The sequence below is a fragment of the Malaclemys terrapin genome, chromosome 9 (assembly GCF_027887155.1).
Source record: "Malaclemys terrapin pileata isolate rMalTer1 chromosome 9, rMalTer1.hap1, whole genome shotgun sequence".
NCBI lineage: Eukaryota > Metazoa > Chordata > Testudines > Emydidae > Malaclemys > Malaclemys terrapin.
In genome coordinates, this window is record NC_071513.1 from 29979641 (window position 1) to 30004706 (window position 25066).

Sequence of the window (25066 nt, forward strand, 5' to 3'; positions counted from 1 at the left end):
CCCTTTCTGCATTCAAATCCCTATCAAGATCCATTTCTACTCTGAGTTCAAAAAACTAGCCAGCTATATATCGTCATCATCATCGAGACATGATGGAACTCTCAAGATGTGTCCTATTATTATCTTGACCACTTACTCTTATTCTTGTACCTCTTTCTCTTACTCTTTATCTGTGACTGTTTTTCAGATTGTAAGCTCTTTGGGGCAGCATCTTTGCCTTTTTATATGTACAGCACGTACCATATTTTATGTGCTACTGTAATACAAATCATTGACAATAATGCAAATAGCCAGTTTAAGGTAGTAAAAGAGCATTCAGCTTTAAGATTTGCTATTTATTTATTTCTTTTTTTAATGCCAAATTGATTAGTCAGGTAAGTGGATATTGAGCTCCTGGGTGTTTTTGCTAAGGCTACACTTTCCTGTCCAAGAAAATTAGGGGGCATTTACAGAAATGGGTGAGCTGTGTTGTCTGATGTTATTACTCACATGTCACACATGTACATTCTTGCTGGTTGACAGCTAGCAATGTGACTTCCATGCTCCACATCTTCTGTTTGGCATCTCAAAGGTTTGCTTTCACATGTGTCAAGATGTGCCAGTTTGTTTGTGGAATTCCTGTTGTTATAAATGCTCTATCTGGTTCAATCAATATTTGTCTTCTGTGGAATATCAATGCTATTCCTGCAATGCTTTCTTGGGATGCCATGAATTGTAATGATAAACAGTGCAATATATTGGTGGAATTATACATGCTTCCTAACATAAACCAGTTAAGGAACTACATGCATCACTTCCAAGGTATGCACAGGAAAAAAAGGATTTTTCTCATAAGTAGTTAATTTCTTACTACAGTTTTACACATGTTGCTATATATATAATGAATCCAACTAAAATTTGGGATTTTTTGCTCTACACTTAAAAAATTCTAGTGTGTAAATCTTCTTGGGTGCAGAACAAGTCCAAGATGTTATTCTTTTGTATGAAAATGCAGTTACCAAAATCAGTGTAATTTGAATGTGTCAGGCTTGTGATGTTTTTCAAAGTGGCTCTACCCTTTCAATAGGGAATTAAAGTAAAATACAAATATTGTCCACTGAGTTTCTGTGCTAAATCCCAGATTAAAAATTAAGCAAGCATTTTCTGCACTAAAAGACATGCTCTCTAGATTAATTTTAGTTTAACAGTGATTCAGGTGCTTTCTGTATTAGATTCTGAGCACCTAGCAGCTTGATACTCTATATTGATATTGCTGGCCAAGTTTGACTATTTATAGTGCCAGATATTGCCACTGCTAAAGAAACAGGTCTGCATTTGTATAATTGTTTCACTCGTTTAGAAGCACTGAGTGGAGTCTCGAGTATTTTATTGGCTAAAGTTTGAGATAGCTTTGGCTATCTTGCTTTTATCTGTGCCAGTAAAAGCTCTGATTTAATTGAACAGATAGGTCACATGTCTGAATGAGCATAATTCTTAGGATTAGATTTCTAGTGCAAATAACTGATCATGAATTCTAAATTTTCTTTCCATTAATAGTCTGCAAAACATTAAGATTCTAGAGAATACTTTTCAGTTAACAAGGGTATTTTAGTTATAGTTTAAAAACATAAAACTTTCTTTCATTGTTTTTAATGTCAGAGAATGCATCCGGGGCTCCAGATTCCCTAGCCACTGAGAAGTTTGGCAGATACAATATTCTGTATGACAGGATGTACTGATAGTATTATGCTGCTGGTCACATTTAACAATTTGGTAGGCTTGAATTGCATACCCTGTTCCTTACTGAGAAATGAGCTGGAATTTTTGTGGCCAATAAAAAGGTGTAAGAGAGGAATGGGTAGCTGAAAAAGGACAAAGGATTTGATTTGCTGGCCCAACATAGCATCTCTTCTTTTGTGTAGGACCAAGAGAGAGGGGAAAGACTTGGCCAGAGGAGAGAATGCAGCCTGATTTAGCAGTCTGCTGGGGAGTGGCACAAAACATTAGCCCCACCCCTTCAAGCTCTGACTGGGTCCACAAAGGGACTGCTTCTCCACTCTTCTGTCTGATCCATCAGAACAGTGGCAGCATTGCCATTTGCTCCTGGCCAGTGCTTTGTGACCTCTCTGTTAATGCTGCTTTGAGTAGCACTATCTATTTCAGTTTTTTAAAAATGTAGGTTTTAGTCTATGCGGATTATTGTTCTCAGCTGCTTCCTGCTATTCATGTGATTTTCTTGCTGAGGGAATGGAGGCGGCAACATGGGTGTAGAAAGGAGGGGGTACCTAAATTACACACACACACACACACACACACACACAATCTTTTTTTTTTTTTTTTTTTTTTTTTTTGGCAGCTTTGCTCCATTCCATGCTAAGCAGTTTAATTTTTCTGAGAAAAATGAGTTATACGATGAGGGGATGATTAACTTCTGATTTTCCTGTTGACAAGAGCTATGTTGTCTTTTGTCCATACAAGTCATTCCTGTGGCTCTAACGTGAATTACAAGTCTATGTGTGAAGGAGTATAGCACCCCTTCCCGCAATTTAGTTTGGATTTCTCTTATTGAAAGTTGAAAGGGAAAGTCTTTCCCAGGGTTCTTTAACACTACTGCACATAAATAACTTGGGGACTGGAGAGCTTTTGTACAAGTTGTTTTCAGAATTGAGAAATGTTTAAGGACATTTAGCAGGAGGCTGCATGTCTAGTGGACTGAGCATGGGCTTGGGAATCAAGATCTTTTGAGTTTCAGTCTCAGGTCTGCCAGTGTCTTGCTGTGTGATGTGGCTCTTAGTTTAAGATTTGCTATTCTCAGCTTCCCTGTCTATAAAATGGGGTTAATAAGACTGATTTTTAACTACCTCACAGGGCTGTTCTGAGAATTAGATGGTTAATTGTTGTTTGCTCTATAAGCAGAAGGGGCTGCATATGTTTTTGTATTACAGTGGGCCTGATCCTGCAGTCACACTTTAGCAAAAACTCTGCTCACTTTCCTGGGAGTTTTGCCTGAATAAGGATTGCTAGATCAAACTCCTTTATTGTGAAAAATGTGTTGATAATAGTGTAGATTCATTAAAACTACCATTCCACAGCATTTGTTTTATATCCAGAATAAGTCTTTTCCAACAAGCTCTTTAAAGGTGGGGGTAGAGGCAGGGAGGGTTTCAGTGACCCAGAAGTGGAAGACTTTTGATCCTCATTAAACTATTTCTTGATGTTTCCCAATAGGTTTTCAACTAAACACTTGTTAATCCCAGAGCTCTGACAAGTGAGGCCTGCTGAATTAGGCCAATCACTGCTACAAATAGCTAGTGCACATGAAACAGTAATCATTGCTTTCCAGTCTATTATTAGATTAACTTCATAGGGATTGCTTTTTTCTCCTGTGAATTGGTGCATAAATGACATGCCTTACCCTCCAATAAATCTAACAGCAGAGTGGCTATGACATGATGTTCATACCCCTCAGTCCCATGACAGATTATTTTTGATTGCTACAGAAGTTTACAGCAGCTTGAAACCATTAGAATTTAAAGGCATCATTGAAATTTTACAGCATACCTGACTCATACACAACGCTGCTGGTACTGAGCTAAGTTTGTAGTATATTGGCTTCACGTTGTGATTGCCAGTCATAGTGAGTCTTGCTTACTTGTACTGATCCCCAGCCGTCATTTTGAAGAGGTAAACAATCATATGACACTTCTCCTCTGTGATCTCTCCTTGGAGAACATGTGCTTTTGTGAGTAATGAAGCTTTTTGAGATTTCCACCTTGGGAGAGTCATCAGTGTTAAACACTTGTGGGAACCACCTCATGTAGACAAAAAACCTCATACACTTATATAGATGAACAAATGAAAACATACCTTTGCCACTTATTAGCTTCTCCAGAGATTTTTAAACTGGTGATATCTGGTCAATCTGTATATGTAGAATTTAAAAAGCTATATTGTTAGCAGATGGAATTCTATTTCAATAACATATAAGTGCTTTTAACAGTGTGTTTTTTTTCCAGATTTAAGAACTTTGTTTTTTCCTGATGAAACCCAGATAAAGTTTGCAAAGCTCAAGACTCTTCAAATCCAAGGTGTTTACTACTATTTATATCTCATGCAAATGACTGTATTTGGCTCTAGTTATAAGCTTTGTTTAACTATTATTTTGTACAGCTGTATAGAATTTTGCTTCTTTAACCTTGAGGCTTGCATGTTTCAAGTAGCGAGACAGATGAATAGGAAGATGTATGCTGTCTATCCATCTCTGTCAGTATAGCTATACCTGTGGGCAGTGCTTAAAGTAGCCTGAAAAAAGTGTATGTGTTGTGTGTGTCCCTCTGCCCAGAAATTAAATCTTCCCCAACCTCCAAATCAATCCTGTCCCTCAATTAATTCTGCTCCCCATCTGTTGAACCCTACAGACACCCCTTCCCCCATGCCTTCTGCAGTTTCCCCCACTTCTAATGCAACTTCTTCACCCCCTCTCAAGTTTGGGGTGAGCTGCTTCAGGATCTCCTCTCCCCCTTACAAGGACAGGTATTTCTGGGAGGGATGGCGGAGAAATAGAGTTGCTCTTCTGTTGCTCATGGTGTTGGGTGGGGAGGGAATGTTGCGGAGCTGCCTTGAGCTGCTGGGCTCTTTCTGCTCCTCCCTCCCTCCCCTCCTGTGAGAATGGTGAAAGAGTTCTACCTGCTTCCTGCAGGAGCCTGATTGTCTGCTGTTCCTCAGGAGGTGGGCAAGCGGGGAAAGCAGAGACTCAAAGGGATTCCCCATCCCACAGTACTAAAATTCTGTGCCTCAGTGACCCAGCTCATTTTTTAGAAATTTTATTCCCTGTGTCTGTGACCTGTTGCAACCCAACACACTTTAAGCACTGCCTATGGCTCTGTTTATGCATTCATCTACATATTATATATAAAGTGTGTGTGTACACCAAACTAATGTAAAATTGGTCTCTAAATGTTTATATGCTTTATAATATAATTTCATTAATTTTGTTCACCCTTACACCTCCAAATTCCTAGCTATAACAACTTGAACAAGCAAGCCTGTGTCTATAACTTTCTTGGGCCAAAATTAGTTCGACAGTAGCACTGTTATTACCTTAATGTGTAGTACTATAATATGTAGCATGATTTGTATCAGAGAGAAAGTTAACACAAAGGCCAATCTAACACAGTCCAGTGGTGGTTATATTGTTGATCGCATAGTATTTAATATAATATGTGTTGTGCCATTGGTGTGGTACATGTGAAATTCTCCAGAGAAGAAAATCATGTATTTGCTGTAATAATGCTATTTCTTTTTCATAATACATATTAATTTCTAGCTTATAAACACCTATATATGTGTGCAGTTTCTATTACAATAACAATGAGTTAGGCAACCTGGTAAATTTTCAAGACTGTGTCCTTCAGTTTGTGAGAGTATTGTGATCACAAGCTAGCCTGTACTGAATATTTATGCACATCACAAAATCTGTATACTTTTTGGAATTATTGTTTTCTGCTTAACGGAGATTTAAAAAGTAGAATGAGAAATGGCATAAACTGAAATTGTATAATGAATGCTAAAGCTCCATCATTCTACTCGACAACATTGTGTTCACAGTATGGATAAGGGGTCATGTGACATAGAATGATTTCACATATGTGCTATAATATTTAGGCCACATAATATTAGGTTAAATATAAATAAATAGGATGAATAATAGAGAATATTTGTTGAAAGGACATTTGGAATTCCTAAATGCAAATATTTACACAAGAAACCTGATTCTAAGAGTTATACTTATCCAGTCAGGGAATAGAAAAAATAGCTGGTATATGTTTAATCAAATCTGGTCAGCAGAATTTGAGAGTTGTGACTCTTCAGAGTTCAAGAACATTCTGCAGAAATTATTTGGGGGGAAATTCACCCTTGTGAAGAGGACCAGCAGAAGCATTTATGTTGGACTTAAATTATGCAAGCTACCCGGTGTGTATTTCACTATTAGTGAATAATTTCAAATAACTAACATAATTGAGAAAATTTTCTGCTACCTAAGGACAATTTGTGAACTGAAAAAGAGACTAATTTAATCTAATGTATGATTTGCTGTGCATCAGCTCCAGTATGAACAAATCACTAGCAATATATTTAATTTGCTTAAATTGAAATTTTTTTGTAATTGTATTTTAAAAGTGCTTCTATAGACAAAATTTTAAAATGTCAAACTTTTTTTAAACACAAATACACTCCAAAAGCTTAGGCAGATATAGTATATTGCGTGTGAAATTTAATATTAGGGCACATTTTTTTCCAATGGGTTTGTTAATCTTGGAAGAAACAAAAACTAGCTTTTTACAATGGGAAACTTGAACTAACACATACCTTCAATATAGTTGTACTATGGTACCACACTGTTGTAATGTTAGCAGGAGCAACACTTTTTTTTCTGGTTGTGGTTATTTCTTTACTTTTTCATCTGCCTACTTCAAGCTTTTTCATTTCAAAAAAATGAATTTTGAAACTATTGTATCACAAAATCTTTGGTAGATGATGTAAAAGGTTCTGACAATACATGGAGCTATATCATTTAAGAGTTGAGCCATTTTCTTTTTGACCTGTAAGATTTAAACCCCAAAGGAACTAAAGATTAATTCACTGTTTTTACACCAGATGTAGCCTGATAACATGTGGGATAAATCTTTTCTGCACCTGTAGTATAATATTTTCCTTATGCTATAGCATAATACCTTGACTAATACCACAGCATCTTTCTTATGACTTCAAAGAAATCGAAAACCACATTCATATGGAAAACATTTTATTATTTGTAATTCTTAGCTTTGTATATATTAAATGTAATAACTAATGAGTTTAGTAGAATAATATGTATTACCATATGCGAGAAGCATGTCTCATAACTCATGTACACTTGTAAGAATTGTTAATGTTTGCAGTATTTGCAAGAACAAGTCCATTCTGGAAATTATGTGGACGTATGCTTTCAATTGGGGTTAAGTCCAGCATTTGGTCGAAGTTTTCTCTGTATTTCTATCATCTCCTAATTCTTTCCAGAGAAAACAGTAATTTGTATCTTTGAGAGGAAAAAATGCTAATTGAAACCATGTAATTAAAAGGTAATTTAGTAAAACTATTAGTTTTTGTTTTTTACTCTTTTAAGCCTATTATTTTTAAAATTACTTTTGTATTAAAAAGGCTGTAAAACTAAGCTTGGTGTCAGCACATTGCATATTCAGGCACATTTTAATTCTCATTTTCCATTGCATGAATAGTAAAATCTTTATAAATTGGAAACTAAAATTAATTGAATAAACTCCCATTGAATGTTTTTATGTTTTTGCTTGTATTTTAAAAAAGCGCATTGCAAACTTTTTTTCACAGCAAATGATGGTGCTTAACATTGACCACACCTCACGGAGATAATGTAGGGCAGGAAAAATAGTGCTGATGTAGGGGAGCAAATAACATCAAATGTTCAGTAGCAGTTCTCAGAGTTACTATGTCTATTTCAGTAATATAGCTGTTATTGCTGGTATCTATGTCTAAATTTTATTTCCCAACACAATACAGAATCCCTAAGGTCAACCGCCATGGCAGGCCTTAAAGCTTGGTATTCAGTTGGAGTTGTCACAGTATGCGGACTGTATGGTCTGCTCCTCAGTTTGGGCAGTACTTCTGCCTACTCATTAAACAGAATATCAAATTAGCGAAATACAGACTGATACCAAAATGTTCAAACTTGGGGGCCTGTGGTTAGGCAGTAAAATGTGTGATTTGACTTTCTGAGATGTCAGCACAGAACTCATTGTATAACACCTCAGAAAATCAGGTCATTTAATTAAGGGTGGAGGTATGCCTAACTTTAGACAGCTAAATTTGAAAATGTTGGATTTCAAATTATTTGTAATCTTTGAGTTAACTATATTTTCTTACAGCAATCACTTAAGGAATAATCACAAATATAATTTTATAATGAACATCTAAGGCCCAATTCAGCAGAGCACTTAAGTACATACTTGCCTATGAGCAAATAAGTGGTGCCATTGAATGTCAATGAGACCATTCACTTGCTTAAAGCTAAGCATGTGCTTAAATGCTCTGCTACATTGAGGCCTAAATTCTTCAAACCTCCTATTTTCTTAATTGTTAGAGCTCTGTTATAGCTTTTATACTGCTACTGTTGTTACTAGTACTATGTATTTTACAGCAGGAGCTGAAGTGGGATAGGGAGTAGGAACTTATACTCGTCAGTGACTGTTGCTAGAGGCATTCTGTCTGTGGAATACTGAAGGAGACAGAATGCTGCTAGGGCAGCTTGTTTAGAAGCAGCTTTTGTACCTCCTTTTAAAGGTGTAAAGTGTTTCCTGTAGCACCAGCCACCAACTGATGTGCAGGAGTGGTGAGGCCCTGTCCTTTCCTCCACTCCCCTAAACCTAGATTCCCTGAAGTGCGGAGTACATCTAGCCAGTCTATCGCATCCACCTTGTAAATGCAGGGTAAGCTCTAAGCTCTGGTGACGAGGAAAAGGGCTATCTGTGCCTTTCCTTAATTTACGTGTACTGTATATGTGCCAGGGCAGCCAGAATGTAGCGCTTAACATAAATCATAATGTCACCAAAAATATTAACTGGAGAGTACAAACTGCATTTAAAAGGTAATAATGGAATATACAATAGAAGTTAATTACTACACCCAGAAAAATAACAGGCTTAGGGCTGTGGGTTATGTCCATCTGTAAGTCATTATTTGTAATGGCTGGAAGATGTTGTGAATGGGTATTAATTATCTTTGTGTCTTCAAAGTACATGATTTTCTTGGAACCAAAGATCATGTTATATGTATAAATGATGGAAGAAATAAATAAATATAGACAATAACAAACATTAGACATAGTCCAAATCACTGTTTATAGCAAAAGGTAATTACCGAGTTCAAAAGGATTAAAAGTCATCGAGCCTGGAATCTAACATTCCTGACCTCAAGACGAGACCTTACTAAGCCATAAACTGGACTAGTCTCAATTTTCAAAATGCTAAAAAGATTTCTAAGTCTACAGGTAGCAAGTCACCATTATCCAATCTTATGTTTAACCCTATTGCAGTACAAAATTAATATACACATATTTGTCTTGGGTATATCAAACATTCTATTTCCTGTAGATTTTAGGGAACATATGGTTTTATACTGAGACAGTTTTAAAATCTACCTAAGGTTAATGTTCATAGTGGCCCTTTGCAGCAATGTGAGGCAATAAACAACTTTTTGGGATAATTAAATGCTGAAATGAAACTGGCTGATTTTGACAACTGCCTAAGCAGTTTATTATATATTTGCTGCTTTGAACACTGACATCAAGGGGAAGCTCAGTGGTTTGCGCACTGGCCTGTTAAACCTAGGGTTGTGAGTTCAATCCGTGCGAAGGCCATTTAGGGGCCTGGGGCAAAAAAAATAGTTGGGGAGTGGTCCCGCTTTGAGCAGGAGGTTGGACTAGATGACCTCCTGAGGTCCCTTCCAACCTTCAGATTCTATGATCGAGGAAAAAAGATAGAAAAGCCACAATATAAAATAATACATTTTTTTGCTTTGTTTGTGAAAGAAAAAAGTTTGTGCTGTTGCCTCCTTGGAGTTTCTATTGATGTCTCTTTGAGGCTGCTGACTGTGACTAAACAGTGGAGGGCATAGCTACAAAATGAATAGCTGTTTGGTGAAGTGGCTTACATTTAAAGGCAGTGTTGTAGTTGAATACATGAAGCCTAATCCTGGGAGGTGCTGTTCACTTTCAACTCCCATTCACTTAGTGAAATTTCAGCTCACTCAACACCTCATGGGAACTTGTCCACAGGAGACCAATCTTAAAATATTCTCACTGCAACTGAATGCAGTAATTTTTTGTCTGGGCAGCAGGAAAGAAAGGACAGGGCTCCTTTAAGGATCCCTACTACATTTGGGTTATGAGAGAGAAGGAAAGGGGGGACAGACTTACCTGAGAGGACCCAAAGGTGGGCGGAATAGGAAGTGGCCAGGTCAGGTTGAGGCACTGACCCACCATGTGCACTGGGGGCCAGGGGAGGAGAAGGGAGGGTATCTATATACCCTCTGCATTTTGGAGGGAATTCTCTTTGCCATGAATTACTAAACTACACGGGACCCTTAGGATCTGAGTAGGACTGTGTTTTATGATCTGCTGTGGGCTTGCACTGCTCGCTTCCGTTTTCTTTCGGGGTGGGAAAAAAAATTCTGTCACCGCCAGATTGGTCAAGGCAGTGCAAGTTATTTTTTTCACCTTTCCCACAGTGGATAGGAGCAGTAGGTAAGGAGGTTAGGTCAAGATTGTCATAACTTAGGAGGTAGCAGATGTGACAAATATCCAGAACTACGGAGGGGTTATGGTTCCCTGATAAACGGGAGTTAAAAAGTCGATTTAGGGGAAGCATACCTTAAAGAATCTGGAAAAAAGGAGGTAGTGGCTTCTATAGGAATGTCTGCAACCTCAGGGAGATACCCCCCTTTTTCCTCATCCTCAGCGGAGAGGGTGGAGTCCCAGCAACAGGCTGACTGGGACAGGTTGGAAAGGGGGTTGGCTGATGGAAGCCCCCTAAATAGGTGGAAACAATTAGGGAAATAATTATGACCTGCACTGTACAATTTATTGCTGGTTATTCCTAGTTATTTTAAGAGAATAAAGTTGTGGCCTAATTAAACCACAACCATTAAGAACACCATTCTACATTTATGGGCTCAGATCTCTTTGGAGTGCCTAAACTCTGGATGGCAGGAAGGTATATCTTTCTGTATTTAAGTACCTTGTGAATTTTACAGCAATATATGCATGTTGTGTAACGATAACTTAAAAACACAGGATATTTGAGCACCTAGATCAGCACTTTCAAATGGATGCCTAAAGTTAGGTTTCACAGTGTACTCCTAAATAGGTGGCCTGATTTTTAAAAAAAGTATCAAGCACTCAGCAGCTTCTGTTGACTGGGTGCTCAGCACTTCTGAAAATTAGGTCAGCACTTCTGAAAATTATTTAGGTGGCTGAATATGGGCTCAGGAGCCTACCTTCTGAAAATCTGGATCCTAAATTGAATTTGGGTGTCCAGATGTAGAACTGGTTGCCCATACTTAGATGCCAACTAGGTACACAATGTTAGTAAGTGTTTTAGTTGCATTTATAAGGAGGGATAACATTGAATTTTTCTTGGCAATAACTATCTGAAATTTCTCATTCGTATAATATGTTATAGACAGAAAATAATCCATCTATATTACTGTCCAAAAGGATATTAATTATCTCTTATGGAACACATAAGATTTGCAAACATCTGAAAACAGCAAGCTACTGTAAACGAACAGCCATAAATACAGCAAATAAGTAACAAAGTAAATGGGCTGTGCAATTTGTTATGGTAGATGAATTGTTTTCCCCTACATTTTTCTTTTATGACCTAAAGGAATCCCTCAGGCTCAGCATTACACCCAACTACTTGCTTATGGACTGGAAAATGCAATATATTTAAAGCAAGTAGGCTGGGTTATTGCCCTGTTGAAAGATCCTAATCTTTTAAATGTGAAAAGTGAGAGTTTTGCCTCACACATGTTACAGTTGACAAAAGTTTCCTGCTTTGTTCAAATCTGCTCAATTTTCTTATATTAAATGCAAACCGTAAACCTTCAGATAATAGCACAAAGGGTAGTTTGAATTATGTTTTCCGTTTTCTTTCCAAAACATAGCACATGCATACACACACAAAAACAAGTCAATGCAGTATTGACACAGGTTTTTTTATTTGCTATCAGTTATAAATGCTGGGATTACCTGGGCGATTGTTTTCTCAGAAACCCATAATGTAATCTCAAACCTAATACTCTGACAACCATGCACTAATTAAAACTGCAATTATATTTTTGCTCAAACAAAATGACTTAATAAACATTATCACAAACTGTTTACCCTTCCCCAAAACAATTTATGTTCACTAATACAATTTCCTATTAAAACTGCTGCCAGGTAAATTAAAAACTCTTGAAATAGTAAGTAAGTGGGAAATTAATTCAACAGTTTAATCTAGAGCTAATAACAGTTGCAAGCTCAGAAAAAGATTGCTACAGCGGGGAGTTAATTAACAGCTTATTCCCCATTTGATAAAAGTAATCCACTCTAATTCCAGTGTAATTTACCTCAATGTAATATAAAACCACAAGCTGCTACTGGTGCTGGTAATTATTAGCCTTGTCCTGTGGCCACATTGTCAATGAAAGTCAGCAGTATCTTAAAAATAAGAGGCTGTCTGCTAAATGTCCACAATTAAAGAGGTAATATGAAATCTTCAAACTGCGACAACCCTGTATGTTTCTATACACTGTATACAGTCAGGGGTTGCAATTTAAATTGAAAGAAGCATTTAATTGCTGCACCTAATAACCAGGTATGCATTTTGTAAAGTGAGGTTGTTCTATTACTGTAACCTGCTTTTGTAAAAAAAACAGAGGAGATGGGACCTAGGTTACAAAGAGAAGGTTTATATGTTTTGATGGCATCCTCTGATACTAGTTTACTAGTAAGTAAATATAGACTTACTTCCATGACTACAGCATGGAAGTAAGTCTATATTTTCTCCATGCAAATAAAGCACAAAGCTTAGGTCTCTTGGTCTGAAACATCATGTGTGTGACTTAAATAACAATACAGTGAATGTTCCGTTGTTGCAGTTATCATTAGTAGAATGAGGCCTTGTGCTTAGCTGTGTAAGGGGCATATAGAAATATCTTCTCTTCTTACATTTTTGTTTCGGGGTTAAAATAAAGAAACAAAAATGTGTGTGTTTTATTCTCTTTAACGATGGGCCTTTTGTGGTCCCACAATAGTAAATATTTTGGGGGTTGCTTTTGAGCAGTCACGCCAGTCACTTTATAGATAACTCTCTCTTATTTATTCTAAGCACTTGCACAATTTTCTTCTTGGTGTCTGAATACCTGTGAGTTAGACCCCTCAGCCTTCTTGAATTATGTGTTCTAAGTATTTTTCCCACAGGGAATTGTCATATTAAAGATAAGTGAGTCCACTATAATAATAGGTTTCATCAAAGTTCATAAAAGTAATTTAAAAGGGCATTTTATCTATAGTATCATATAAATACTGATTGTGGAAGTAAGTAATGTATGATATTACCCTACCCCATTAGATGTTAACAAGGGTTAAGTGTTTATTTCCCACTATCACTATAACATTTGTTTACACCATGAATCTAGTTGAGTAGGCTCCTTCTGGGCCTTTAATGGATTTCTCAGAAATAAAATGTCTATTGGGACGTGCTTTGTCAGACAGCAAAGCCAAACAAGCTCAAGTGAGGTCATAATTATACCTTTTTATTTTTCTAGCCAGAAAAAGGATGAGTTTTAAGGGACAGAATAGGAGAATATAAAAGTAAAAGAATAGGGAATGCCTAATACAGTCTTCATATACAATTGTAAGGGTATTAAGGCTGGTGACAGAGATGATGAGAGTGATGATTCAATCAGAGATATTTGATTGTTAATAAAATCTTTCCGTCTTTCTTAGTTCTTTTCTGTATATTTGTAGTTATTTTTGGGAAGAGGTGGTTCAGTGCAGAGGCAGCTGAGCATTTAGGACTAAATTACACTGCTACAAGTTACTTATATTGGGGCAGTTGGCCACCTGCTCTCAGTAGGCACAGATATATCTCCTCTATACTGAAAGCATTTTTCCATTGTTGCAGATCAAATGTTTGCATAACTTATTTCAATGGTTATTTTTGGGGTGGTCCAGTACTAAAGTGGAGATGACACATTTTGACATATAGAGGATATGCATTTGGATTTTACACTTTCAGAGTGACCAGTGCCTTGGTATCCTTGATGATGCTAAGAACATGGCTGACAAACACCAACTGCATCCATGCCAAACCCGCCACTCACAAGGAAAGGCTACACATGGCATGGGAGTAATTATAACATTTAGGGCTCCCACAGGACTCAAAGGGTTTATAAAGCACCTTCTTCCTGGAACCCCAAACCATCCCATGCATGATACACCCAGTTCAGTGCTTATGTGCTACTTCCTTTGTCATAAACCCACTTTAAAAGTTAGATTTAATTTCATGTTTTCCAGATTCAGACAGAATGTCAAAGATCATTCTTTGAAAATCTAATTTAGTGCTGTCAGTAGGAGTGATAATGAATTGCCCTACTTAGATGTTTCCTTTACTCCAGAAGAAGAAGAAAGGACAGATTTTAAAATTCCTCACTAACCTAATGAGCAATTGGTGTCCAAGGTGTCTATTCCAGTCTTTTTCAGCCAAATGAGGTGGCTTAAAGGTAATTAACCAAAGTAAAGTCGGGGGGAGGGAATTTATTTGAGTTTAATATATGCATCAAATTATCATGTTACTTGTATTTTTTCTAGTAGTCTCTCAGAGTCACTTTTAATAATGCCTGTTTGTGTCTCCACTGCAAAGCACTCCTTCCTCTCCCCTATTTTCAGAGTTGTGAAAATCTGCTCTCAGGTACAGTAATGTTAGGTTTAAATTTGACCAGTGAGAACTGAGTCTAGGAGTGATTTTTTTTTTTCTTTTACAAATTTTCAGTTAAACAAGTAACTTGACTCTTTTTAAGGGCTTGTTTTCACTGTAGTGTAAGCTCAAGGTGTAACTTGAGAGTTGTCGTTAACCCCCCCCCACACCCCATACACAAACCTCTGCCTTGTTTTAAGCATGAGCTAGCTGGCCTGCCAAAGGGGTATGGGTTGAAGCTCAAGTGCTGCAAAACTCAAATGCAGCGAGGATGCAGCTACAGTCTACAAATCTGAGTTAGCGTCAGGCACTGCCTCTTCTGGTATTCAAGCATAGTGGTTGGAGCAGAGGTCGAAGCTAGATGTGGGGTTGGAACTGGGCCAAGAGTGACACTGGAATTGAGTTCTGGGGACAGGCCAGGGTCAGAACTGAGATCAGAGTCCGTAAACAAGCCAGAATCAGTACCATAGCTGAGTCCAGGTGCAAGCCAAGGGTCAAAGCCAGGTGGTCATAGTCCAGGGACAAGCCAAGTTAGTACCGTAGCCAGGGTCCAGACACAGCCCAAAAGTTGAAGCCAGGTAGTCAGAGTCCAAATGTCCAAGGAGGATCAGGAAGTAGAGGAAAGACTGGAGCAGGTCAGTAACATGACAGAGGCAAAGTCAGAGTAGGGCGAAGGACAAGGCTGGAACAGGACTTAGAGTCTCAAGAGTCTGAAACACTGCAAGGCAGCAGGAGGGTTCCTGGCCATGTAGTGATCTGACTGACATGCAGCTCTGGGGGTTGGGGAAATACCTGAGCCTGGGGAGGGGAGGGGGTCATTTGACCCATCTTGACTCAGGGATAGGTTGCTGCCCCATGCCTGAGGGCTGAGTCACTGCAGGCTCTGTTGGAAAGGTAAGTCGGTGTGACTGGGTTGTTGCTACATGTGCCTGATTGGTGACTCACCTCAGCTCCCTTGCAGGGCCAGCTGACTGAGCAGCCCTGGTTTGGCTGTGGGCTTGCTTCACAGTTAGCACAACTCATCATCTGCTAATCTAGTGGCTCTCAAACTTTTCTACTGGTGACCCCTTTCACATAGCAAGACTCTGAGTGCGACCCCCCCTTATACATTAAAACTTTGTTATATATTTTAACACCATTATAAATGCGGGAGGCAAAGTGGGGTTTGGGGTGGAGGTTGACAACTCGTGCCCCCCCACGTAATCACCTCATGACTCCCTGAGGGGTCCCGACCCCCAGTTTGAGAACCCCTGTGCTAATCCAATCACTCTCCATAGCTTGAGTGCTATTTCACAGTGTGGTTGCTCTCACATTAGCTAGGCAGGCTCAAGTGGAGTAACTCAGCTGTAGTAAATGGAGGTAACTATTGCAGTGAAGACAAGCCCTAAATTACAAAGATTGAAACAAATTGCTAGTCACTTTCAAATGCAGTTTTGTTGGGTTTATAATAGTCCAAACAATTACTTCCATTTAAATATGATTTGGCAGGTCAATGATTTAGTTGGGGTTGGTCGTGTTTTGACAGTGGTGGATTTAGAGTTAGTGGGGCCCTGTGCGCAGCTTCATTTTCGGGGTCCGCCCCTCGGGACCCAGCCAAGAAAAAGAACATTCACTCTTATCTCCCTCCCCGTTTTTCATTCTTTTTTTCTTCCTCCTCCTCCTTTGTTATAAGTAATGGGAAGTAAATGAAAATAAAGTGAGGTACCTTGATTGGGGCAGGGGGTTGGGGTGTGGGAGGGAGTGAGGGGTGCAGGCTCTGGGAGGACATTTGGGTGCGGGCTCTGGGCTGGGGCAGGGGGGCGGCGCTTACCTCTGGCAGCGTGGCTCCCAAAGCGACTGGTACACACACCCCTCCGGCAGCGGCTCCTAGGCGGGGGGGGGGGAGCAGGGGGTCTCCAAGCGCCGCCGCCCCCACAGCTCCCATTGGCCGCAGTTCCCAGTTGGCGTGGCGTGAAGGGAGGGAGGCAGAGCAGGCAGGGAGCTGCCCTGCTGCTGGCACATCTCTGGGCGCCCCTTTGGGGTAGGGGAGCAGCGGGTCTCCATACGCTGCCCGGTGTGAGGAGCAGTGTGCAGAGCTGCCTTCCCATCCCCACCAGGGGCACACAGAGATGTGTCAGCAGCTGGCCGCTTCCAGGAACAGCATGGGGCCACCGGCCATGGCATGCCTGCCTGCTTGACCCCTGCTGCGCCGCCGGCCAGGACTCAGGGGCTGGTTGTCAGATGAGATTTGTCCTCCATTTTGGGGGACCCCCTGTTCTTGGGGACCCCGTGCCACCACATAGTTTATTTCATGGTAAATCCGCTCCTGTGCTTTGAGCAGGGGGTTGGACTCGATGACCTCCCGAGGTCTCTTCCAACCTTAATCTTCTATGATTCTGTGATTCTATGAATAGTCTAGATTTGCCCTTTAATCACTTTTGACAGTTGGGAAATAAAAAGTTTAAGTAATACTTGAAAAGTGACATCTTGGTAGGTGCCGTGTCTATTTGGAAAATAAATCCCACAAGGTTTTATTACTTATGAAATGTACTTGTAAATAATACATACTTCCACAAGAATGTAAGCACATAGATACAGATTCAAATATATGCAATATGTAAATAAATATAACCATATGATAGTAGAAACTCACAGGACCAAATCCTAACCTAGGAACTCAGCCCCTCCCCAAGCCCTCTTCTGTGCAGGAATGTGTAGGGGAGACACTTGCTGTGCATCCAGACTTGTGTGGTAGGGTGGGGAGTGCCAGTTCCTTGGAATGTTTCCCTTTTTCTCTCAGTACTGCAGAAGGCTCTGTGAGGGTTTGGGATCTGTGGGTTGAGGGGTGCTAGCCCAGCTACTGACAAATTCTCTTCTCTCCATTAAAAGCGTGGTAGAAACTCACAAATTAACTACACACTGTGTCCTATGAAGAAGATTCCAGGACAACAATGGTTTGGGGAGACCATATCAGGATGGTTTCTATAGGAACTTTGTTTTCGATAATCTGGTGGAAGACAAGTGGCAATATAAAAGCAAATAGTCTTGGAACAAGTGAGCCTTTCTTCCTTGGAGGAATCCTTGTGTTTGGGTCATAGAACACCTGGCCTGTCCAGTGGATCCCATGCCCTCAGTAAATGAACTGTATAATTCTTATACAGTGGTTGCCCTTATAATCTTTCCCATTTTATCTTCAATTTTTCTGCATTGGGCTCTCCATTTTCATTGTCTTTACTCATGCTAAACTCCTGTTGACTTCAGTGGGAATTCTGTTTCATTAAGGACTCAGTAGAAAGTGAATAAGGACCTGAGGAGATGGCCCATCAGATACATACAACATGGCAATCTTATTTGTAATTGTGTTATGTCTGTTGAGACATACATACACAAATCCTCATGGGCTAAATTCTGCTTAGTCCTTCCATGGTTGTGTAGTGTTCAGAGTGATTAGGCAGCCTCCTCCTGCAACTGGAGTAGGAGTCAGGGAAAGCTGCAATCCTTGTTCTCAAGACAGTACAGGGACTGCTCTCTAGATGCTTCCCTGAGGATACATGGCATCTTTGGGGCAGAGGATGGAAAGTAGGCACCATCCTGTTAGGTTTCAGACAGTTGAGGGACACAGTCTGCACCCCCACAAAGGGCTGTAGCAGTGCACACGCTCCCTGCTGTGCACCTGTATTGCCTCTGTATGTCCCTTTCACTGCCTCCCAGTGTGCTCTCTGTGGCGGGGTGGCTCTGTTGTGACTAAGTGACACAATCTAGCCATAGACCGTAGGTAATAAATACCACAAATTAACATAGACCCAATTTGTAATTTCGTTTTATTTCCATAGATACGACCAAATGCAAAAAAAGAATGAGACACAAGAGGTTTATATATATGAAACAAAAACATGAAAACATCCATAAAAACAATTGTCAACATTTTATTTTCAGTCAGTCTCAAGGTGATTTTAAATAAACAGAAGCACACAACTCAGTTTTCGTACGATGCATGGTTAAACCTGTTAATCAACACTTATAAATGTGAAAAACTGCAGCCACTAGGGATTTCAAAATGATTATAACCAAATATTCTTGGTCCACGTAATTGATAGAGGGCCATACACATTTCCATAGAATAGATACATTACCAAAGGATGTATACAACTAAAACATATAGCTTGTAAGAGTAACTTTTGTCTTTTTAAAAAGAATCCAGTGTTCCATCAAACACATGTATACAATTGTTAAACACCTGTTTTCAGACCCCCCCACTCTGCTTGATTTGGAGCAGGGACTGGAATGCTGGCCCCCCACATGCCAGGTGAGTGTCCTAAACAGCAGGGTATTGGATATTCTGAAGTGGGTTGCTCTCTGTTTCTTTTGTTGGAGCTGTTCCACTTTGTATAAATAATTAAACTGAGAGATTGACTCTGTAGCCCAGTGTTTAGGGTATGCTCTGGTATGTAGGCGACCCAAGTTCAAGTCCACGTTCTAGTGAATATTTAATTATCCATACAAAGTGGAGAGATTGAGAGACCCACCTGAGATTACCCCATAGCCTGGAAGTCAGGGCACTCACTTAGGATATGGGAGACCCGAATTCAAGTCTCTGTTTCAAATCAGGCAGAGCAGGGATTTGAAAACAGGTCTACTATTTTCCCAGTGAGTGCCCTAACCCCTGGGCTATTGGGAAAAGGCTGATCTGGCTTAGTCACCCAACTCCAGGAGAGAATTTGTGGATTTGAATCCCAAGCGGAAATAAGCACGTACCTCTGGGTTGGAGGGAGGTGTCTAACTTCCCTTTGGAGACAGGCACTCTCACCCATCTCCTCAGTATTTACTACTGGCTAGTTTAGGTGGTTCCCCACTCAGGCTGCTAGCTTCTAAGACTTCCTGCTTAGGTGCCTGGCTGGCAGCCTACATTGTATAGGGAGTCTGGGCACCTAACTCAAGGTTTCCACTGACAGCAGGGTGCCTAAAAGTTAAGTGTAGCAAAGCTCAGCCTCACCACACCCAGCTCCCTTAGTGCATCTAGCTTCTTGCTCTCAGCTGCTGGAAACTCAGTTGTCCTGCTCCAGTTCTGAGCGAGTAGCAAAACACTGCAGGTGCATGTAGGAAGAAGGAGAGCCAATAGTCAGTGATGTATTGAGAGAACTTGGGGCAGGAGAGTGTTGAGAGGGTAAAATGAGGTAGAGGGGTGGCCACAAAGAGTAGGGAAAAGGAGCGGGATTTGCTTTGGAAAGGGACACATCAAAGGAGTGTATTCAGAACTTCAGATGCCTTCTTGTATGATTATGATGATTTTAACTCATCCATTTACAGTTGCTACAAAATTTGTTTTCAATTTGACACTAAGTTCACGGTCTCTTAGTCAGTTCTGACTCCATCCTCCTCTGTCTGGCCCTCCATACAGATTGGGTTACCCTGAAATTATTAATACACACTTTAAAAATGGGGGTCAGCCTACCTCAAGCCCTTCCTTGTCTATTCTGCTTCTCTAGTACTGGCTCCCTCTAAACATCTAATTGTTGCTACAAGAACATTTTCTTCTGCATCTATTTATAGTCTGGAAGGATCTGCATGTATCTCTTTATCATTGACTCTCCATCTCATTTACTGTCTTTGCTGAAAATGCATCTTTTCCCCCTTACATGACCCTCTTACTTTTTATCTCCCTTTGCTATCATTTTAGTTAGTAATTTTACTCTGTAACTAGCTGATAACTGTTTATTTGATGGGAGCGGGGCAATCAATAAATCATATGCCAATTGTGGTTTCAGTGTACAGATTGTTACAGTCCATGTGTATTTTTGTGTGTGCTTTTACACCTTCTTAGTGTATCTTTAGGAGTAATTATTCCTGGATCTTAATAATTATCAGTACATTAAATTCCATCTCTTTTCTATCAAAAAATGAAAGGGAATGATGGAATCAACACAAATATACAAATGCCAATTGCAGTCATATAAATCATGGAAATGTAGGGCTGGAAGAGACCTTGAGAAGTCATCCAATCCAACCCCCTGAGCTAGACAGGACATACACTTAGACCCATCTCTGGCCTTGCTGAGGAAAAGTGGCTCAGGCAAACTAGATACACTTTGTGCATGTAACCAAATTGCCTTCCTGAATAAACTTTGGCAGTTAGTCACAAGTTGATCAGAATGACTTCTGCAGCTTTTGAGTACCCTATGATATGTCCAGATTGGTTCAGCAGAAAATACTTTTCAAGGGTCTACTTAAAGGATAATCATGCTATAGAGATTCTGCAAAGCTGAATAAAATCTATTTTACTAGAGCTGATCAAAATTTTTAGAATTTTAAAATTTTATGCTTAATATCAAAATTTGAAAAATAATTAGGAAAACATTCAACAATTTTTTGCAAATTTTTCCTCCTGTTTCTTGACCAGCTTTAGAGCTGGTCTGCATGTATATAATATATAAATATAAATGGTTTCAAAACATTTTTGTGGCATTTTTTCCATTTTTATTACAGCTTTATCCTTTCCAAAATAATGTACTGTAGTGAGCATGTGTGTGCATGCATACTTGAAAAATGGTGTGAAAAATTAGAGCTGGCTGGGAAAATGGAATTTCTATTACATGGACATTTTTGAGATTTAGAAATTTATTTGTATCCCAAATTTGGACAAAATCCAAATCTTCCATTTCCATTTTGTGAAATGGAAATTCTGAAAAATTGCTCTTCTATAGTGTTGATACAAATCAGTTCTGAATCCATGGGGACTTGAACTGTTGGAGGGGAAATCTGTACAATCTCAGCCAAACCAACTATTTGGAAATACAGAACATACTAAAGAGTATGAAGGCTCCTTCTGCACTCTCAGATGTGTGCACATGCTCTCTCACACACATATCCTTCTGAGGGCATACAATCATATTGTAAGATAGTTAAGGAAAAGTGTAAGCAGAATTCTGTAGGGATAATTCTGAGCAGCTTTGGCACCTAGAAAGTGCTGTCACCATTCTATACCCAAAGTCACAGAAACTTCATTCACAACAAGAGAGGTCAATGATTGAATTGGTAGGGAAACTGAATTAATCTCTAGGTATGGTTCTTTCAAAACAGGGTAGAAGCATGGTAATCAGTGTTGGAAAGCCTGTACTACTGTTGATGTACTTATTTTGTGGATTATTATTGTTTGTTTATGGTAGCGCTCTCAATATGCTAGACACTTCTCAGAAATTTAAGGAGGGATGGCCCCTGTTTTGAGGAGCTCACAGTGGAATGGTAGATTAGGGTTACCATATCTCATAAATAAAAAAAGAGGACCCTCCACGGGCCCTGGCCCCGCCCATTTCCCCACCCCTAGCCCCGCCCCAACTCCGCCCCTTCCCCACCCTAACTCCGCCCCCTCCACCCTTCCACTCCCAGCCAGGGGGAAAGGGCTGCCCCAGTGCTACCGGCTTCAGGGTTTGCTGGGCAGCCCCCAGACCCTGCGCCCCCAGCCGGCACTTCCCCAGCACAGCTGGAGCCCGGGAGGGGAAGCGCCTAGCCGGGGGCGCAGGGTCTGGAGGCTGCCCGGCAAACCCTGAAGCTGGTAGCACTGGGGCTTTGGGAAGCCCCTGTGTCTCCGGACCCTGCGCCCCCAGCCAGGCACTTCCCCGCCCGGGCTCCGGCGGCACAGGGTCCGGAGGCACGGGGGCTGCCTGAAGCCGGTAGCTCTCGGGCAGCCCGGCTCTTAAACAGAGCCGAAGAGGAGCAGAGCCTCCAGCCGCAGCGGCTCTGCTCCTCCCCGACTCTTCGGCTCTGTTTAAGAGCCGGGCTGCCCGACCGCTACCGACTTTGGGCAGCCCCCATGCCTCTGGACCCTGTGCCCCCAGCCGGGCACTTCCCCTCCCGAGCTCCGGCGGCGCAGGGTCCGGAGGCACGGGGCTGCCCGAAGCCGGTAATGCTCGGGCAGCCCGGCTCTTAAACAGAGCTGAAGAGTCGGGGAGGAGCAGAGCCGCCATTTTCCCGGACATGTTCGGCTTTTTGGCAATTCCCCCCGGACGGGGCTTTGACTGCCGAAAAGCCAGACACGTCCAGGAAAAAGAGGACGTATGGTAACCCTATGGTAGATAGATAGCAGACAGAGTTTAGGGAAAGGGGAGCAACAAATAGAGACTTTTATACAACTCAGCTAGATTCAATGTAGGCAATAGGGCAGAAGCAGGTCCTTTAAGAACTTAAATGTACACAGATAGGAGCATTTTGAGGGCAGAGTTCAGGGTGGTCATAAAATGCATAAGAGGTATATGGAAGAAGGTAAGTATGAAAAAAACTGACAGGTGAATGAGGATGGGAACATTGGCAGAGCTGGTGAAGGGAAACTTGACGGGGGGATAAGTAGGAATGTTTAGAGTAATATGGAGCTTTAAAGGTGATGGCAGGAAGTTTATATTTGATGTGATGGCAGATGAGGAGCTGTAAATGAACTTATGAACAAACTGATAGGCAAAGAAGATGACTTCCTTTTGCATGGGCATTTTGTATGGGCTGCAGATAATGCATGTGTCTGGGAAGTCAGAGAGGGCCAGAGCCTCCACACTGTCAATCCAGGACTAAATTTTAATATGAAAAGAGTAAAGAAAGTACCACAGTGTATGCACCCAATTTTACCAAGATTTTCAATACATTTTGGAGGATGAGTTGTGCAACTTGTTCATTTGCTCAGACAGATTCTGCCAGCTGAATAATCTATCAAATGCAGTATGCAGTACAATAGGAAATGTTTTTTACAGGTGAATAAAATGCAGACATTTCAAATGGAAGACACTGGGTTTGGTATTGGCTCATCTCACCTGACATCACTTGCAACTGATTTGATATAAGTAGCTGTGCAAAAAAAGGAATAGCAACAAACCATGCAGCACATAGCATTGCTGTGCTAGGAAATTCCAGTTCCAAAGCTTTTCATATGCTGTTTTAGGGAACATCAGAATATGATTTAAAAGCCTTTCAACAATTCCAAGTTATCCATCCTCAGTAAAGCAACGTGATTGGTTAGGGAGGCCTCAGTCATGAGCCCAAAACAAATAGAAGGAGAGCATATATTACAATATTTAAATGCTGGCTGCATTTTCCATGAAGCCAACAGCATACATACATTTATTTTGTTTCTTATTTTTGTTAAAATGCGTAATTGCTGAATATCTCTTTGTCTAATGCAATGGTTGCAACACAGTAGATGAAAGAGGTAGAATCTGATTACGTAGAGCTCCTGAAGAATTTAAGCTGATCCTGAATTCCGTAAGTGTAGAACCACCGGAACTCAGTGTGATACATTTCCTAGTAGTTACTGAATTAATTTGGAAGCTACCATTGGCAGCAATTAGCATTGTATAGTCTTTGTATTTAATTTTATCTATACGGTATGTTAGTATAATAAATTAAGGATATAATTAAGCTATAAATATGCCATATTGGACAGATGATTGGCTTGCTTGATGTAATGGCTTGCTGTCTTAACCAGGCATCTTTTTTACAAGAAGCTCTTATCTCAGAGATTTCTTTACCTGGTTAAATAAAGATGTTAAAAATGTGCAATTTCCCTATGCAGCACAACAAAAAAGTATCTGTTAGAGTTGTTCTCCACTGTAGAACATCTTTTGAATTTGGTGAGGAATTGCTATAGATTTGGTAAAGTAATGACTGCTGTGGTTATTTCAGTCTGCAGAATTCCAGGGTTTACATTTAGTCTCAGTGCTTGCAGGCTATTTGTTAAAAGGCTACCAACATAAGATACATTCGTAAAACCTTGTATTTCTGTGTACAGTAATAGTGGTGGGAAGGGGAGGAGGAAGGAAATCTGTTGTTATAAGAACAATTAAAATTATCCAGCACTGCTCTGTTACAATTTAGTTTTAACTCTCTTGAACTCTAACTTGCTACTAATATTGTTTTCAAACTCCTAAGAGTGGATAGCCCAAATATTTATTTTAATGCATACTTTTATTAAACTAGACAGCGTTATTACTGCCACACATTAAAGACCTGTAATGTGTCTTTAATATTGTTATTAGATGTTAATGTCTTAGGATAGTGCTCTGAAGATGAAATAGTTCTCATTTACTTTTCACTGTAATGAATACTAATGTGTCAAGGGACAGCAGACATCTTTGCCTTCTGTTCAGTTTGGCCAAATAGGAAAGACAAGAACGGAAGACAACAATTAGTCATCTGTGAGTGAATGCAATTGGAAGTTATGAGTAAAGCCAATTGAAATCCAGGCATACAGATCTCCCTCTCATTTTTCTGCTCTGACTAAATAAAATAAGAACAGACAGTAAGTTGTCCAGTTTCCAAGATTTCTGGTGGGAGTTCTTCATAATAGATTTGTTATTTCTACTGTGGTTTACAATGCCATTTCATCTCGTTATTGGTGATGTTATGCTCTTCATATTATGAGTTTCTTTCAGGAAGGGAAAACTAGCTCATTTCCTTGAGACGGGTTTTGTTTTGTTTTTTGTTTTTGGTAGCTGTATGTAGAGACTAGGTATTTTTGTCCACAGAAGGAGCACTTAATCTTCTGAATAAAATAAAACCAATGCTATCTTCAGTGAGGCTGAGTGACTGTATCA

At 40.1% G+C, this 25066-nt stretch overlaps 1 protein-coding gene across 5 annotated transcripts in view; it reads left to right on the top strand.

Moving 5' to 3' along the window:
- The window catches only part of DACH2 (dachshund family transcription factor 2), a 487625-nt gene that overhangs the window by 281871 nt on the left and 180688 nt on the right, over positions 1–25066 (top strand). For 3 of the 5 annotated variants that reach the window (XM_054038771.1, XM_054038772.1, XM_054038776.1), the window contains exon 3: positions 3996–4067. The exons of the other annotated variants lie outside the window; for them this stretch is intronic. In XM_054038771.1, coding sequence (XP_053894746.1) covers positions 3996–4067 — 72 coding nt within the window. The remainder of the gene's footprint in view (positions 1–3995; positions 4068–25066) is intronic. 5 annotated transcript variants of the gene reach the window in all.